The sequence below is a fragment of the Hylobates moloch genome, unplaced genomic scaffold, assembly GCF_009828535.3.
Source record: "Hylobates moloch isolate HMO894 unplaced genomic scaffold, HMol_V3 SCAFFOLD_5, whole genome shotgun sequence".
Taxonomy (NCBI): domain Eukaryota; kingdom Metazoa; phylum Chordata; class Mammalia; order Primates; family Hylobatidae; genus Hylobates; species Hylobates moloch.
In genome coordinates this window covers 113,790,255-113,805,116 of record NW_026652280.1, presented here as the reverse complement: position 1 = coordinate 113,805,116, position 14,862 = coordinate 113,790,255, and the positions used below count along the sequence as shown (strand labels likewise).

The 14,862-nt window shown below is 44.0% G+C and overlaps 1 protein-coding gene and 1 long non-coding RNA gene across 6 annotated transcripts in view; one reads left to right on the top strand and one right to left on the bottom strand.

Moving 5' to 3' along the window:
• Positions 1–4,350: 4,350 nt before the first annotated feature.
• AP4B1 (adaptor related protein complex 4 subunit beta 1) overlaps positions 4,351–14,862 on the bottom strand; it is a 35,490-nt gene continuing 24,978 nt past the window's right edge. Inside the window, exons 1-11 of one of the 5 annotated variants that reach the window (XM_032154943.2) lie at positions 14,601–14,754; positions 14,174–14,362; positions 12,207–12,431; positions 11,323–11,453; positions 10,803–10,950; positions 9,467–9,963; positions 8,279–8,362; positions 7,400–7,503; positions 5,836–6,043; positions 5,335–5,616; positions 4,352–5,069 (exon numbers count right to left, since the gene is read on the bottom strand). In XM_032154943.2, coding sequence (XP_032010834.1) covers positions 4,642–5,069; positions 5,335–5,616; positions 5,836–6,043; positions 7,400–7,503; positions 8,279–8,362; positions 9,467–9,963; positions 10,803–10,950; positions 11,323–11,453; positions 12,207–12,431; positions 14,174–14,286 — 2,220 coding nt within the window. In that variant the 5' untranslated portion in view covers positions 14,287–14,362; positions 14,601–14,754 and the 3' untranslated portion in view covers positions 4,352–4,641. Of the gene's footprint in view, positions 5,070–5,334; positions 5,617–5,835; positions 6,044–7,399; positions 7,504–8,278; positions 8,363–9,466; positions 9,964–10,802; positions 10,951–11,322; positions 11,454–12,206; positions 12,432–14,173; positions 14,363–14,510; positions 14,755–14,862 lie in introns of those variants that run through there. The other 4 variants (XM_032154941.2, XM_032154940.2, XM_058439443.1 and 1 more) reach the window with 4 other exon arrangements.
• LOC116469582 (uncharacterized) lies at positions 4,735–10,804 on the top strand. Its single transcript, XR_009213664.1, has 3 exons — positions 4,735–4,815; positions 7,428–7,549; positions 9,435–10,804. It is a non-coding gene; the product is annotated as an uncharacterized LOC116469582 (long non-coding RNA).

The window sequence follows — 14,862 nt, the reverse complement described above, 5'->3', positions numbered from 1 at the left end:
AGCAACAATTTCATATTCTATGTATGCCTCTTACATTATAAAAAAGCAAACAAGTAGAACATAGTCTTCTAAAAGCTCCAATAGTTGGGATCACTTTAGTAGTAGTATTTATTCAGTTGCTTAGTCATACCTAATTTTCTTTAGATCAACATTTCAGTTATAGTCTTTAATTTTAAAAAGTCAATCAGTTTACTCAATTTCTACCACCTGCATCCTGTTCCCTTGCTACGCTTTTTTTTTTTTTTGAGATGGAGTCTCACTCTGTCACCTGGGCTGGAGTGCAGAGGCACAATCTTGGCTCACTGCAGCCTCCGCCTCCCGAGTTCAAGCGATTCTCCTGCCTCAGCCTCTCGAGTAGCTGGGATTACAGGTGTCTGCCACTACACCCAGCTAATTCTTTGCATTTTTAGTGGAGACGGGGTTTCACCATGTTGGCCAGGCTGGTCTCAAACTCCTGACCTTGTGACCCACCCACCTCGGCCTCCCAAAGTGCTGGGATTACAAGCATGAGCCACCACGCCCGGCCCCTTGCTACACTTTGAATTGGCAGCACTTCAATTTTATTTCTCTTAGTATCTAATTAAACATTCACCATTTAACTGAACCATAAAAATACAGAAAATGCAATTCCGAAGCTGTTCTAATCCCTCCCTTTCCTGTCCCTGAGGATCCATGGTCTAAATCAGTGGTTCTCAAGTAACAGCAATTTTGCCCCGTCCCAGGGGACCTTTGACAATGTCTAGAGACATTTTTAGTCGTCACAACTGAGGGTTCTACTGGCATCCAGTGGGTAGAGGCCAGAGATACTGCTAATAATCATTCTACAGTGCAGAGGAAAGCCCCTCACAACAAAGAATTATCTGGCCTCAAATGTCAGTATTGCCACTTTTAAGAAATTCTGGTCTAGAATAAATTCCATTATTTTCCATATAGTTGATACAATATCATAAAACCCATTTCAAATATCAATCCCAAAACACATCAGAATCTAATTATATACAGCCATTCATTCAATAAAGATTTACTGAGTAATACTATGTGGCAGGCACTATGGAGATAAAAGGAAAGAAATAATCATTCTTAAAATTTGTTCAGGCCAGGCACGGTGGCTCATGCCTGTAATCCCAGCAATTTGGGAGGCTGAGGCAGGTGGATCAACTGAGGTCAGGAATTTGAGACCAGCCTGACCAACATGGTGAAAACCTGTCTCTATTAAAAATACAAAAAATTAGCTGGGTGTGGTGCGGGCACCTGTAATCCCAGCTACTTGGGAGGCTGAGGCAGGAGAACTGCTTGAACCTGGGAGGTGGAGGTTGCAGTGAGCCAAAACTATGCCATTGCACTCCAGCCTGGGCAACAAGAGCAAAACTCCACCTAAAAAAAAAAAAAAGGTTGTTCAATGGGGAAGTCCATTCAATAAGCAACTCACAAAATCCAGGCTCTTACCAGAAAATTCAATACTGTCTGTTATCTACTCCTATTAAGAGCTTAGTTGAGGCTGGGTAACACCTGAGGTCAGGAGTGACCAGCCTGGCCATCATGACGAAATCCCGTCTCTACTAAAAATACAAAAATTAGCCAGGCGTGGTGGTGCATGCCTGTAGTTCCAGCTACTTGGGAGGCTGAGGCAGGAGGATGGCTTGAATCTGCAATGTGGAAGTTGCAGTGAGCTGAGATCACACCACTGCACTACAGCCTGGGTGACACAGCAAGACTCCGTCTCAGATTTAAAAAATAAATAAATAAATAAATAAATAAAGCCCAGTTGAGAGAAGTGATAGGTGAAAAATTACCTGAAGGGTATGTGCTCATCTATGTATCTAGGTAGTAGAAATCCTTGAATTAAGCTGGATGATAAAGGCTATATACTTGGATCATGTTACCTTAAGTCCTTGAAGAAATGCCTTCATTAAGCACAATGTTATTATTATTATTATTATTGAGACAGGGTCTTGCTCTGTAGCCCAGGCTGGAGTTCGGTGGCATGAGCATAGCTTATTGCAGCCTCGACCTCCTAGGCTCAAGCAATGCTCCCCCCTCAGCCTCCCAAGTAGCTGGGACTACAAGCACCCGCTGCCACACCTGGTTAATTTTTTACTTTTGTAGAGATGGGGATCTCACTATATTGCCGAGGCTGGTCTCAAACTCCTAGCCTCAAGTGATCCACCCACCTTGGTCTCCCAAAGTGCTGAGATTAAAGGCATGAGCCACCATGTCTAGCCTACTTTTTTGTATGTTCTTTTTCTTTTTTTTTTGACAGGGTCTCCTGTCACCCAGGCTGGAGTGCAGTGGTGTGATCACCACTCTCTGTAACCTCAAACTCCTGGGCTCAAGCAATCCTCCTGCCTTAGCCTCTTGAGCAGCTGGGATTTCAGGCATGTGCCACCATGCCTGGCTAACTCAATTTTTTTACAGACAGGGTCTCACTATGCTGCCCAGGCTGGTCCTGAACTCCTGGCCTCAAGCAATCCTCCCTCCCTGGCCTCCCAAAGTGCTGGGTTACAGGCATGAGCAACTGCACCCAGTCTAAGCTCTATATTAAAGTCATGCTCTCTGCTTTCGTTGAAGAATACTGTAAGAAAGTCATGTGAAACCCATTACTAACTTCTCATAGGATCCTGAACATATCTTAGTACCACCTATGTGAAACTACATGTACATTTCTTTTAGAAATCGTTTCTTCCTCTCTGATGACAATTATAACTGTTTCCCTTAACTCTGACTGCTAAATCACCTATAGAGACAAATCAAGGCTCAACTATATCACCTAATAGGCCCATACAGCCTGAACATTTGTGTATTTCCCCATCCCCAACATAGCTGGTCTTAACTGGTATTTTAATTTTTCCCATTCTGGATTTGCTAGTCTTATTTATATTTTACCATCATTTTATTAGATTTGTTCTTGCCATAAGTTGCTTCAATGTACAAAATGTGGTCAGATAACAGAATAAAAATTGAGGACAAGCGACAAGAAAACAATTACAGTACTATTGCTAGAGGTATGCTCTGGCTACTTTGACAGTTTGAGGGAGACCCCTAATGAAGGCAGTGAGGGTTAAAGAAAACTTCCTGAAGGAGCTTATGAGTGAGCTGAACACTGAAAGACGAGGTGTTAATTTAAGAAGATATGAGGGTGAGAAAATGTTCTAGGCAATAAATAAAAGCAGGTTTTTTTTTTTTTGAGACAGAGTCTCGCTCTTTCACCCAGGCTGGAGTGCAGTGGCGCAATCTCGGCTCACTGCAGGCTCCACCCCCCGGGGTTCATGCCATTCTCCTGCCTCAGCCTCCAGCGTAGCTGGGACTACAGGCGCCCGCCACCTCGCCCGGCTAATTTTTTTTGTATTTTTAGTAGAGACGGGGTTTCACCGTGTTAGCCAGGATGGTCTCGATCTCCTGACCTCGTGATCCGCCTGCCTCGGCCTCCCAAAGTGCTGGGATTACAGGCGTGAGCCACCGCGCCCGGCATAAAAGCAGGTTTAAGTTAACACAGAGGTGAAAGAAGCTGGTGTATACAGGGAACTGCAATGCAAATGGTTTGCTTCTGCCAGAAAAGAAGTCATTTTGGGAGTGGCAAGACTTGACACCAAAGAGGTACCTTAGATGACATTAAGGACTTTGGAATCTGGCCTAAAAAAGCACGATTGGAAATATGAGAACACTTAGGAATTTACTATAATAATCCAGGGAAGAAAAGATGACCCCCACAGATGACCCCTATCAGTTTCCACACATCAGCCATCTTTAATTACTAACACAATTCCTAAAATTGATTAGGAAATAATCCAAATCCTGGCCGGGCGCGGTGGCTCACGCTTGTAATCCCAGCACTTTGGGAGGCCGAGGCGGGCGGATCATGAGGTCAGGAGATCAAGACCACGGTGAAACCCCGTCTCTACTAAAAATACAAAAAATTAGCCGGGCATGGTGGCGGGCGCCTGTAGGCCCAGCTACTCAGAGAGGCTGAGGCAGGAGAATGGCGTGAACCCGGGAGGCGGAGCTTGCAGTGAGCCGAGATCGCGCCACTGCACTCCGGCCTGGGTGACAGAGCGAGACTCCGTCTCAAAAAAAAAAAAAAAAAGAAATCATCTAAATCCCATCCTCAACCCATGCCCTTACCAACATTAACCTCTACAACATCATCATTGAAAAGTGGGGTCAATTGCCAATAGGAATGAAATGAATGAATCAATGTTCTTTGGCCAAAAACTTAAGAATCCTGATTTCTTTTTTTTTTGAGACGGAGTCTCGCTCTGTCGCCCAGGCTGACATGCAGTGGCACAATCTCTGCTCACTACAAGCTCCGCCTCCCAGGTTCACGCCATTCTCCCACCTCAGCCTCCCGAGTAGCTGGGACTACAGGTGCCTGCCACTGCGCCCAGCTAATTTTTTTTGTATTTTTAGTAGAGACGGGATTTCACCGTGGTCTCGCTCTCCTGACCTCGTGATCCGCCTGCCTCAGCCTCCCAAAGTGCTGAGATTACAGGCGTGAGCCACCACGCCCAGCCAAGAATCCTGATTTCTAGATTTTCCACTCTCTTTTGTATCTGATATTATCTGGACTTACTGGCAGCTCCAATAAGAAAGACTACTAAACTGTAATAGTTATTCATCTTACTCTAGACAAGCAACAAGACTCTATTATGATTTTATTTCTTCAATTGTTCCAATCACAGTTTCTAACACAGAAATAAAACTATTCAGCATCTCAGTTCTTGCTTCATTTTGTTTCACAGAGATCTGCATTTCTGAGTTTTCAGGCTCCAATAGCAGTTCTGTTAAGAACAGACAGCCAGTATCATCCTGAGCACTGAGGTATGCTTTCCACGGCCGAGACCCAGCCCTACTCATTGCGATGGTTTGGATGTTCACTACTTGAAGAGCCATCTGGAGGGTGTCAGGATGGAATTCTCCCCGCCAAGGCAACACTTGCTGATGAGCAACTTTGAGGCTAAGCCAAGTTTTCTCAAAATAATCAGCAGTAAGCTGGTGATTGGGGACTAGCATGAGGGCTCCAGAATCAGGGAGTTCTTGTACCCTCTCCTTGTTCTCTTCAGGAATCAAGGGTCCTAAAAGAGACAGAAAAACTTGTGTGAAAGATGTTCTTAATCTGTAGAAGCTAAGTTTTTTACCCAAATTCCCAAATGTACACAATGTGACTTTTATCTTTGGACAAATGGCTGAAATAACCAGTGACGAACCTCTTTCTTGCTCACAAATGCTTCAAATTCAGGCAACAGTCTGAGGTTTAGTGCTAGGATAATCTACTTTCCACCAATGATTGAAAAGATAAAGATTTATCATGACAAGATTTAAGGTAAGGACTGTTTTTACCTGATGCGGCAAAGGATGAAGTTTTAGGAAGCTCTGGGCCACAACGCTCTGCCCCCTGGCATTTAGAGATGGTTGCCCAGTGGGCTTTGCCATACACTGGCACCAGTGTGTTGAAGTCTGAGGCCCAGCTATTCACAGGTCTTTCTGCCGGATCCTCCAAAAGTCCAAGAGTAGGGTCAGATTTAGGGCTACACAGAATCCGCTTAACTTCATCAATGCCAACTAAGAGGAGGCGATAATAGAAGAGACCTCGGTCCCGTACAGCCATATCTTTTTCTTCCTCTGAGGTAAAACAACAGATTGACTTCATTAAAAACAAAACCACTTTCCTCCTACTCTTATGCCAACCATAATAGGAGAAAAAAATGAAGGAGAGAAGAAACCCTAGGAAGCATTCACATTTTCTTCTCGGGTCCCAGACGTGACTCACTAAACAATGAAAGCTATTAAGAATTTTTACTATGGGTCATGGCAAATACTATTTCCTTCTGAAAAACCCACCTATGCAGTAATACAACAAACGTCCCAGCATGTCCTGGCACTCAGCAGGTCGGGAGAGGAAAAGGCGCAGCAAAGCAGTGAGCAGCTCCATCTTAACAGCTGGAAATGTTTCCGACTTCACATTCTCAACAAAGTCCTCTAACACATAAGGAGCATTAGGAATTCTTTCCCCATGGACACCAAGTAGCCAAATAAGTGCTTGCTTCCCCTAGAGAATATGGGAATATTAGCAAGTGCTCAACACTTGACTGTCTAAAACACAGGAGATAATAGACAGCCACTGGTTTTGCTTTTCGCTTAGTGCCAGCAGAAAAGGTATAATCTTTAGTTTACTTCATTTAATTTACTGATTCCCCTTACTATACTCTCTACAACAAATAGGAATGAAATTCTAATACACAAGAGGAAACTCAAAACTTTCATAGCCTATGTTGGATTAAGCAATAAATAAGGTTTCCTCAGGTTTGGGGCCTTTGGCCCAATTGGGGTTTAGTGTTTCAGTGGAAGCTGCTCAAAGAATTTCTCTAAATTTTTCACAAAAATGGTTACTAACCTAGAGTGCACATCAGAGTCATCTGTGAAGCTTCTTAAAAATGTATCTGTCAGCCGGGCACGGTGGCTTATGCCTGTAATCCAAGCACTTTGGGAGGCCGAGGAGGGTGGATCACCTGAGGTCAGGAGTTTGAGACCAGCCTGGCCAACATGGTGAAACCCCGTCTCTATTAAAAATACAAAAATTAGCCAGCCGTGGTGGTGCACGCCTGTAGTTCCAGCTACTCATGAGGCTGAGGCAGGAGAATTGCTTGAAACCAGGAGGCGGAAGTTGCAGTGAGCTAAGACGGCATTACTGCACTCCAGCCTGGGCAACAGAGCTACACTGTCTCAAAAAAAAAAAAAAAAAAAAGTGTTATCTGTCTAGGTCCACCACCCCTGAATATTTAAGTCAGTAGACCTATGATTACATCCAAATCTTTGTAAAAATTTCACAAATGATTATAATTCCCATTCTAGCTAAAAACTCCATGGTCTAACTGTTCAAGAGAGGCGGGGTGCAGTGGCTTATGCCTGTAATCCTAGCTCTTTGGGATGCTGAGGCGGGTGGATCACTTGAGGCTAGGAATTCTAGACTAGCCTAGACAACATAGCAAAACCCTCGCTACTAAAAATACAAAAATTAGCTGGGCGTGGTGGTGCGCACCTGTAATCCCAGCTACTCGGGAGGCTGAGGCAAGAGAATCACTTGAGTTTGGGAGGTAGAGGTTTTAGTGGGCCGAGATCACGCCACTGCACTCTAGCCTGGGCGACTCTATCTCAAGCAAAGCAAAACAAAACAAAACTGTTCAAGAGAACAATGGTATCAGAATTTTGTAGTAAAAACCGTCAGATAAATCTTGTTTTTATAATTTATATGCCATCTATATCCAAAGGAGAATCTAAGGTGGCAATCAATTCAAAGAGTGTCCACTTCAAACACAGGGTAGAGAGAATAATTAGATTCCATTTCAAAGGGCAGGGTTTCAAGCATTCTCCCTCTACCTAGAAGTAAAGGAGAATTATAGTCTACCTCACTATCTTGAATGTTCTCTTCACAGCCGGGCAGGGCCTGACACACAGCTTCAGTACACTGAGGACACAACCAAACCAGGTCTCGGAAAGTCTGCACCACCACTACAATATAGGCCAAGATACAAGAGCACAGGATTAGAGCCTCCAGGTAGGCAGGAATCTTAAGAACAGTCATGTATTCAGACTCATGGTTCTGGCTGGATTTCTGTAAAATGGGTTTTGGAGGTGTGGTCAATGGTTATCTAAGAAATGTAATGAAATGAGCAATAATTTCTTGAATGCATATTGCTCTTATCAGATTGACGTGAGGATAAATGAACTAATGTATGAAAAAGCACTTTGTAAAATGTAAAGCCATATGCAAATGTGGGGTAGTATTGCTGTTGAATGAAACACTAAAGACAGTATAAATGGAACCACCAGGCCTGGGAAAATGATAACACAAGTGAGGTGCCTAGGGTTCAAAATTGAAGAAGACATGCAGGATTGGCTCTTGCAGGAACCTAAGAGTGAGTGCGTTTTTAAATTTTGCATCCTAGGCATCTTGCTTGACTTACCCTAGTCCCAACCCTGGAAGCCACTGCCTATGGCATACTGCCATAAAACAAAAAGAGAAGTAAAGATGGTGAAATATCAAGGAAGGTCATCCTAGTAGCCTTCATTATCTATAGTATAGCCTTATAGATTCATGGCAGCCTGAAGACTCAATATCCTATTAGATCTATAGACCTTATGCTTCTCTAACAGCATCAGATGATGATGCAAGGAAAAGTTCAAATCTCTATATTATTCATTCGACAACAAACATGTTTTGAGCAACTACTATAGGCCAGGCACTTGACAAAAAAAACAAAAATCCTAAAAAGGCAGGCATTACCTGTGGTAATGTGCTCTTGTCGAAGACCCAGCAACTCTGTTAAAATCTGAACACACTGATCTGTGTAAGTCCTGGCAATGCCACCTACAAAAGAAGGGAAAGCAGAGAAAACTGCTAAGTGAAATATTAGCACCTCAATCTAAAATCATCTCCCACCAGTCAAAGACAAAAGAAACAGAATTATCTAAAAAAAAAAAAAAAAAAAAAAAAAAAATTCACTCCTTACTTGATGAACTAAGAATATAAGTTTGCTATAAAGGGAACTTTGGTAAAAATCATTTTTTCTCACTGACTACTAGAAAACTGAAAGCTCATAGCAAAACAATTCCCCATTAAACAAGGTTGAAAACTTACAGTAACAAAGGTATTTACATGGCAGCCAGATATGAGGCACCCTTTTTGTTGCAGCACACCCGCAATGGAGTATTTTTGTGAGGGACACTTGACAGCAGTCTCCTAAGGATTTTTAGTCTCCTCTTTGCTCCCTCTTCTCTGCCCCTAAAATAACCATGCTTTATTTCAAATATGAGGGTTGCTCCTCCTCCTGTACTTGAAAGCCTTCAAAACTTAGCTCAACAGCTGTTTTCAGTTTTTGAGTCACTCCAGTGTTTTAAATTCCAGACAGGGTACTATGAAAAAGTCTGTAAGATTTAGGAATTATTCTGTGTTGGTCTACATTCAGCACAATACATAGCCCATAGCAGAAGCTCAATAAACGACTGGTGGATTAACATAGGACTTTGAGTCAGGAAAGCTGGATTTCAGTCCCATTTCTAAAACTATATGCCCTTTTGGCAATTTGATAACTGTTTTTGTGCCTGAGTTTCTTCATCTTTAAAATGAAGTTAATGACATTTGTCTACTTTTCCTGACTGTCTCACGATACTGTGGTAAGATGATGTTAGGAAAGCACTTTGGATAGAAGACAACAAAAATTTTAAGTACTGTAGTTTGTGTTACCTGTATTCTCCATCCTGGAAGATACAGCAACACCAATCTTGACCAAAAAAAAAAAAAAAAAAAAAACCTCTCTTCCCCCTTGTTTGTAGTCACTGACCCAATTATTTAGTGCATAGTACTTCGCTTCTGAAGCAAGATTCATGCCCTTTGCTCTCTATTGTTCCTCTAACCACAGCTTTCTCTCTGGCTGGTCTAGGTTCTCAAGAAGGAAAAGGAGCAGACACTTACCTATGGCAAAGATGGCAGCCTGTGCAAAGTCCGCAGACACATCCGTGCAGTACCCTCGAAGCTCCTCTAGCACCTGCTGCACATTCTCATCGTTCACCAGCTCACACAGCACCTCCACTTTCTGTAGTTTGATGTAGTGGGGCTCCGAGTAGGAGCAAAAAAACTTTTTGTAGTGGCTGCTAAAGTGACCTGGCAAACTATGCAAGATCTGGCGTACATGACAAAGAGCAACAAAACAGAGCTCACGGCTCTCTGAAGAACAGGCAGCTAGCAAAGGTCCCTTGACCCGCACAAGGACATCAGTTTGTACGTGGGGAAACTTTTTTGCCAAGATCAGAAAAAGTTTGGTAGCTCCCATCACCACACCTGGGCTACTGCTCTTGAGAAAACTATCCAACAGATTGAGAATGTCAAACAGTTCTTCCTCACTGCGGGGTTGGTAGCGTAGCAGAAAGTTCAATACTTCAGCCTGGCCCCATTGGTCCAGTTTTGACATTCTATCCAAAAAAGAAAACAAAAGAGCTATTTTAGCAACAAAATTAGGACCATTTCCATGCCACTGCCATATAACCAGGTGGTTGTTCATCATAGCAAAGGGAGAATTCTTAAAAATAGGCTGTGCCATAATTCAATCACTTTTCATGTACTATTTAAAGTTTACACAAAAAGAGGCTTAAAATTCCAAGATGAGTTGTTAATTCAAATGCACACTCATCTAAGACCAAAGACATGATCAGCATACACTGGGGCCAGGTTCCTTACATTTTAAGACACTACAAATGGCTTAGTTTGGGGGACATGACTAGAGAAGGGTAGAACCTACTCCCACAGTATATTTCTATTTCCCTATATCAATAAGGGAAAGTAAGGCAAATAAAAGAAATTCTCTCAGTGAAATGTGAGGGAGTTAATAGTGGTTAACTGGCCGGGTGCGGTGGCTCACGCCTGCAATCCCAGCACTTTGGGAGGCCAAGGTGGGCGGATCACCTGAGGTCAGAAGTTTGGGACCAGCCTGACCAACATGGTGAAACCCTGTCTCTACTAAAAATACAAAATTAGCCAGGCGTGGTGGCGCATGCCTATAATCCCAGCTACTCAGGAGGCTGAGGAAGGAGAATTGCTTGAACCCAGGAGGCGGAGGTTGCGGTAAGCCGAGATAGCGCCATTAAACTCCAGCTTAGACAACAAGAGCAAAACTCCGTCTCAAATAATAATGATAATAATAATGGTGAACTTTCTTTTCTACCCCACATAAGCTGTTCAATACTTCAATACATCAACAAGATCCCACAAGGTCGCAGATCTCATAATAAAAAGAGCGCTGAGGCATCCAAACCGATTTAAGAGATGGTGAGCAATGGGCTTATTGATGACAACGCCTCCTTCCTGTTTCAGAATTTCCTCTAGAGACCTCAAGCAGTTCACAACTACAATTGGATCCTGGTCACGCAGCAAACTGTACAATTCATTTACCAGGGCACCATCTATAAAAAAGAACAAAGTTCTTAGATAAAGAAGAAAAGCTTCAGAGTAACAGGGATGTAGCCAGAGTAATAGCTCCAGGTAGACAAAGTTGAACTTCTCTGCTACAAAAACGACAAAGGCCACACTAAAGTGCAAGGCAAAAAAAAAAAACTGCCATGTCCAGACTGTTCTAAGCATCTAATACAAAGGATCTCACTGGGGCCCCAGAGAAAGGACCTCCCATCTCCAGAAGATACCAAGCCCTGCATCCTACTTAAAGAGATATGTACAGAACTGGGGCCACATTATTATTTTCTACCAAAGCCACTTAATCTTTTATAAAGTTATACATAATGGAGGCACATTGACCATGATGGATTAACTGAACTTACCTACTTCAGAGTCTCCATGAAGATTATGCATCTTGGCACACCCAAGGACTGCCACTCTCCTGACATATGAAGCCTTATCCCGCAGACCATTGAGAATAGGCTGTTGTATATACTCCTGCACACCAGGCATCCTAAGCAACACATCCTGGAGTTAGCCAGATTCTGAAATACTAATTTTGACATACATCAGCCTCTGTTCACCTAACAGACGGTTTAGTAGATGCCGCACCCATCAGATCATGAAGAATTGCAGAAAGCCTCTATCAAGCTTAAAAAGCCATAATTTGACTTTTCTGTTTTTTTCTTGTTTTTTTCAAGATGAGGGTCTCACTTTGTCACCCAGTGGCCTGATCATAGCTCACTGCTGCCTCGAATTCCCAGGCCCAAGCCATCCTCCTGCCTCAGCCTTCCTAGTAGCCGAGACTACAGGTGCGTGTCACCATGCTCATTTAATTTTTTGTAGATATAGGCTCTCACCATCTTGCCCAGTTGGTCTCAAATTCCTAGGCTCAAGCAATCTTCTTGTCTCAGCCTCCCAAAGTGCTGGGCCTACAGGCATGAGCCACTGTGCCCAGCCTAATTTGACTTTTCATTTGGAATAATGATGCACAGGCAGCAAAAAAACATATACACATAATTGTTTAGAGATATTTAACCAAAACTGAGGACTATTTTACTTAGAGTGATAATCAAAAACTCCCTCTAATAAAATTATATGATAGAGGTTACTAAGCCAAAGTAGTGGCTGAAAATCTGAGTTCAGGGTACGATAATGTTTTCCCCAGTATTAAGGAGCTCAAATAAATTATCCTCTTTAAAAACCTACCCTGTGATCTCTTGAATTCATCAGCCATTTAGGACCAGACAGAGAAGAGGGTACTCACCTGAGGCTACACATGCTCCGTAACGCCAGCCCTCGCACCATTGGATTGGGGTCTGAGCAGTCTTTGCACAGGGTATTGATGGCCAGGAGAGCCAGATCTGGTTTCAGGGGAGCATATGTGCACATGTACAGATAAACCAACTTCTTCTGGACAATATCTACAGTGGCACTGGCCTTCACCATTTCCATAAAAACACCAGACATGTCCAAGCCTTGAGTCATGTACCTGAAACCAATGCACATGACAGAAAGAAGTAAAATGCAAAATCCCCAACTTACAACGGAGGGAGTTTTACTTACATACCTCCTGGTTACCCAACTAGATTGTGATCTCTTAGAGGGTAGCAGCCAGGATTACCTTGTCTATTATATCACACAATACTTCATACCATAGGCCTACAATAAACATTTATTCTTCTATTCATTCAACAAACACATTATTATTTTTGAGATGGAGTCTTGCTCTGTTACCCAAGCTAGAGTGCAGTGGCATAATCTCGGCTCGTTATAAGCTCCGCCTCCCAGGTTCAAGCGAGTCTCCTGCCTCAGCTTCCCGAGTAGCTGGGACTACAGGTGCGTGCCACCACGCCCGGCTAATTTTTGTATTTTTAGTAGAGACGGGGTTTTGTCATGTTGGCCTGGCTGGTCTTGGTCTCCTGACTGCAGGTGATCCACCCGCCTTGGCCTCCCAAAGTGCTGGGATTACCAGCGTGAGCCACTGCGCCCAGCCTCAACAAACACTTATTGAATCCCTAGTACTTTGGTGAAATTCAACTTTTACATCCAGGGATATGCTCTTGGGACATAAGCTTGAAGAAGGTGTGGTCTCAAACCTCTAGGAACTTCAAATCTATTAATGAGCCAGATGAGAATACCGTTAATTACAGTATGATAGATAAGTATTTAAACAGAAGTATTGTACAAGGTGCAGAGGGGATTCAGAGGTCTGACACTGGCAGGAAGTCAGAAAATGTTTCTTCACAGAGGAAGTAATACCTTAGCTGAATGAGCAGGAGCTCACTAGGCAGATGTAATAGAAAGGTAAAGATACATGCTATGAGGTACATAGACATGAGCAGGAGCGGCACACATTTTTTTGAGAGTCTGTAGGTAGTTGAATTAACAGCTTGTTCCTTGGGAGCTGTGATAAGTTTGGACTTTATTGTTTCTCAAACTGGTCTCCTACTGGAATCAGCTGAAATGTTTATTAAAAATACAGATTCCTGGGTTCCCTCCCACCCTACTGAAATCAGAATCAGTCCCTGGACTGGATGACAAAAAGCACCCCAAGGGATTTTTGTGCATAGTGAAGTTTGTGAACCATAGCTGTAGGCAAGAGTTATGTGTTCAGATATGTATAATGGAAAAATTCTGTCTCAAATGAGGCAAAGTGGCCTACTAGTAAGCTGCTGCAATTGCTTTGTTGATGAAGGCCTGGACCAGAGCAACAATGCTAATAAACAAGAGAGGATGGATATTTAGAATTATGAATTCAAACCACCTGACATGAGAAGTGAGGGATCAGGTGTCCTCAAGGTTGGCTCCCACGCATAGTCGGCTGCTGGTGGCATTCATCAACACAAATCTAAGCCGAACAGGTTTGAGGAAGACGGAAGAATGTCCGTGCTATTTCGGACATACTTTTGATAAACCATGCACGTGGAAATGCCAAGCAGGCAGTGGGATACGTGGGTCTGAAGCTAAAAAAGGAAGTCTGTACCATCTATATTATAGATCAGGAGTCACTAGTAATTGTTCAAGCCCGTGATATGGAGGAAACTACCCAGCTGAGTAAAAGATGCTGCAGAGCGGAGACTGACATGGTACTCCAAAGCAGCAGGACGAAGACCGAACCATATAACTGCCACGCGTGAAAGCTAATTTACCCTTTCAGAGAGACTGGGGCTAGTGAGCCCTGATGGGGATTGCAAATGGGGCAGTTAGCACGCGAAGGGAGTTAAGTGATACCTAATCACTCTCTGGATGACATTCCGGCAGCGCAGCCTATCAGATTGAATGTGAGGATTGCACAGAGCCTTCTTCAGCTCCTTCACCACGTCCTCGGAGCCAAGGTACGGCATCTTCCTAACAGTCACAGGGCAGCTCCCACAGCTCCCACGGTAACTCGCGGGCTCCTTCTCGTCCTGATGTGGGAGCCTGAGTAAACGAAATATGAGTCAGTGAAAATACTAATAGCGAGATCTCGCCTCAGGCTCGGCTTCCGTAGGGCCGGCAAGCCGGCCCTGACACAGTTTCCCGCCCTCCGCGACCCCGCGAGCCCCACCCTAAGCTCTTCAGGCCCTACCGTCGCCCGGCAGGCCGTTCGCCCCGCCCACAGATCGCTCCCGCTACCTCTAGGCCCCCCGCAGGATTTCCAGCGTCGCGTCCGACTGACCATAGACCCCTCCCTCTCCAGTTCCAGCCTTAATTGCGCCTCCACGCCGTTCTCATCGCGGATAGGCCCAATCTTGCTTTCTGCGGAAGTCCCGCCCCCTTGTCAAGAAACCAAACAGAAGCGCGCTGCCGCTCTCCCAGCGAGCGAGCGCTAAGCGTAGTCCGACTCCGACCTTAGGATGCCCTTCCCCCAACCTCTCACCCTTCAGGCGCAGCCGCGCGGTTCCCTCTGGTGGAGCTGCGGCGGGCAATCGGAAATCGGC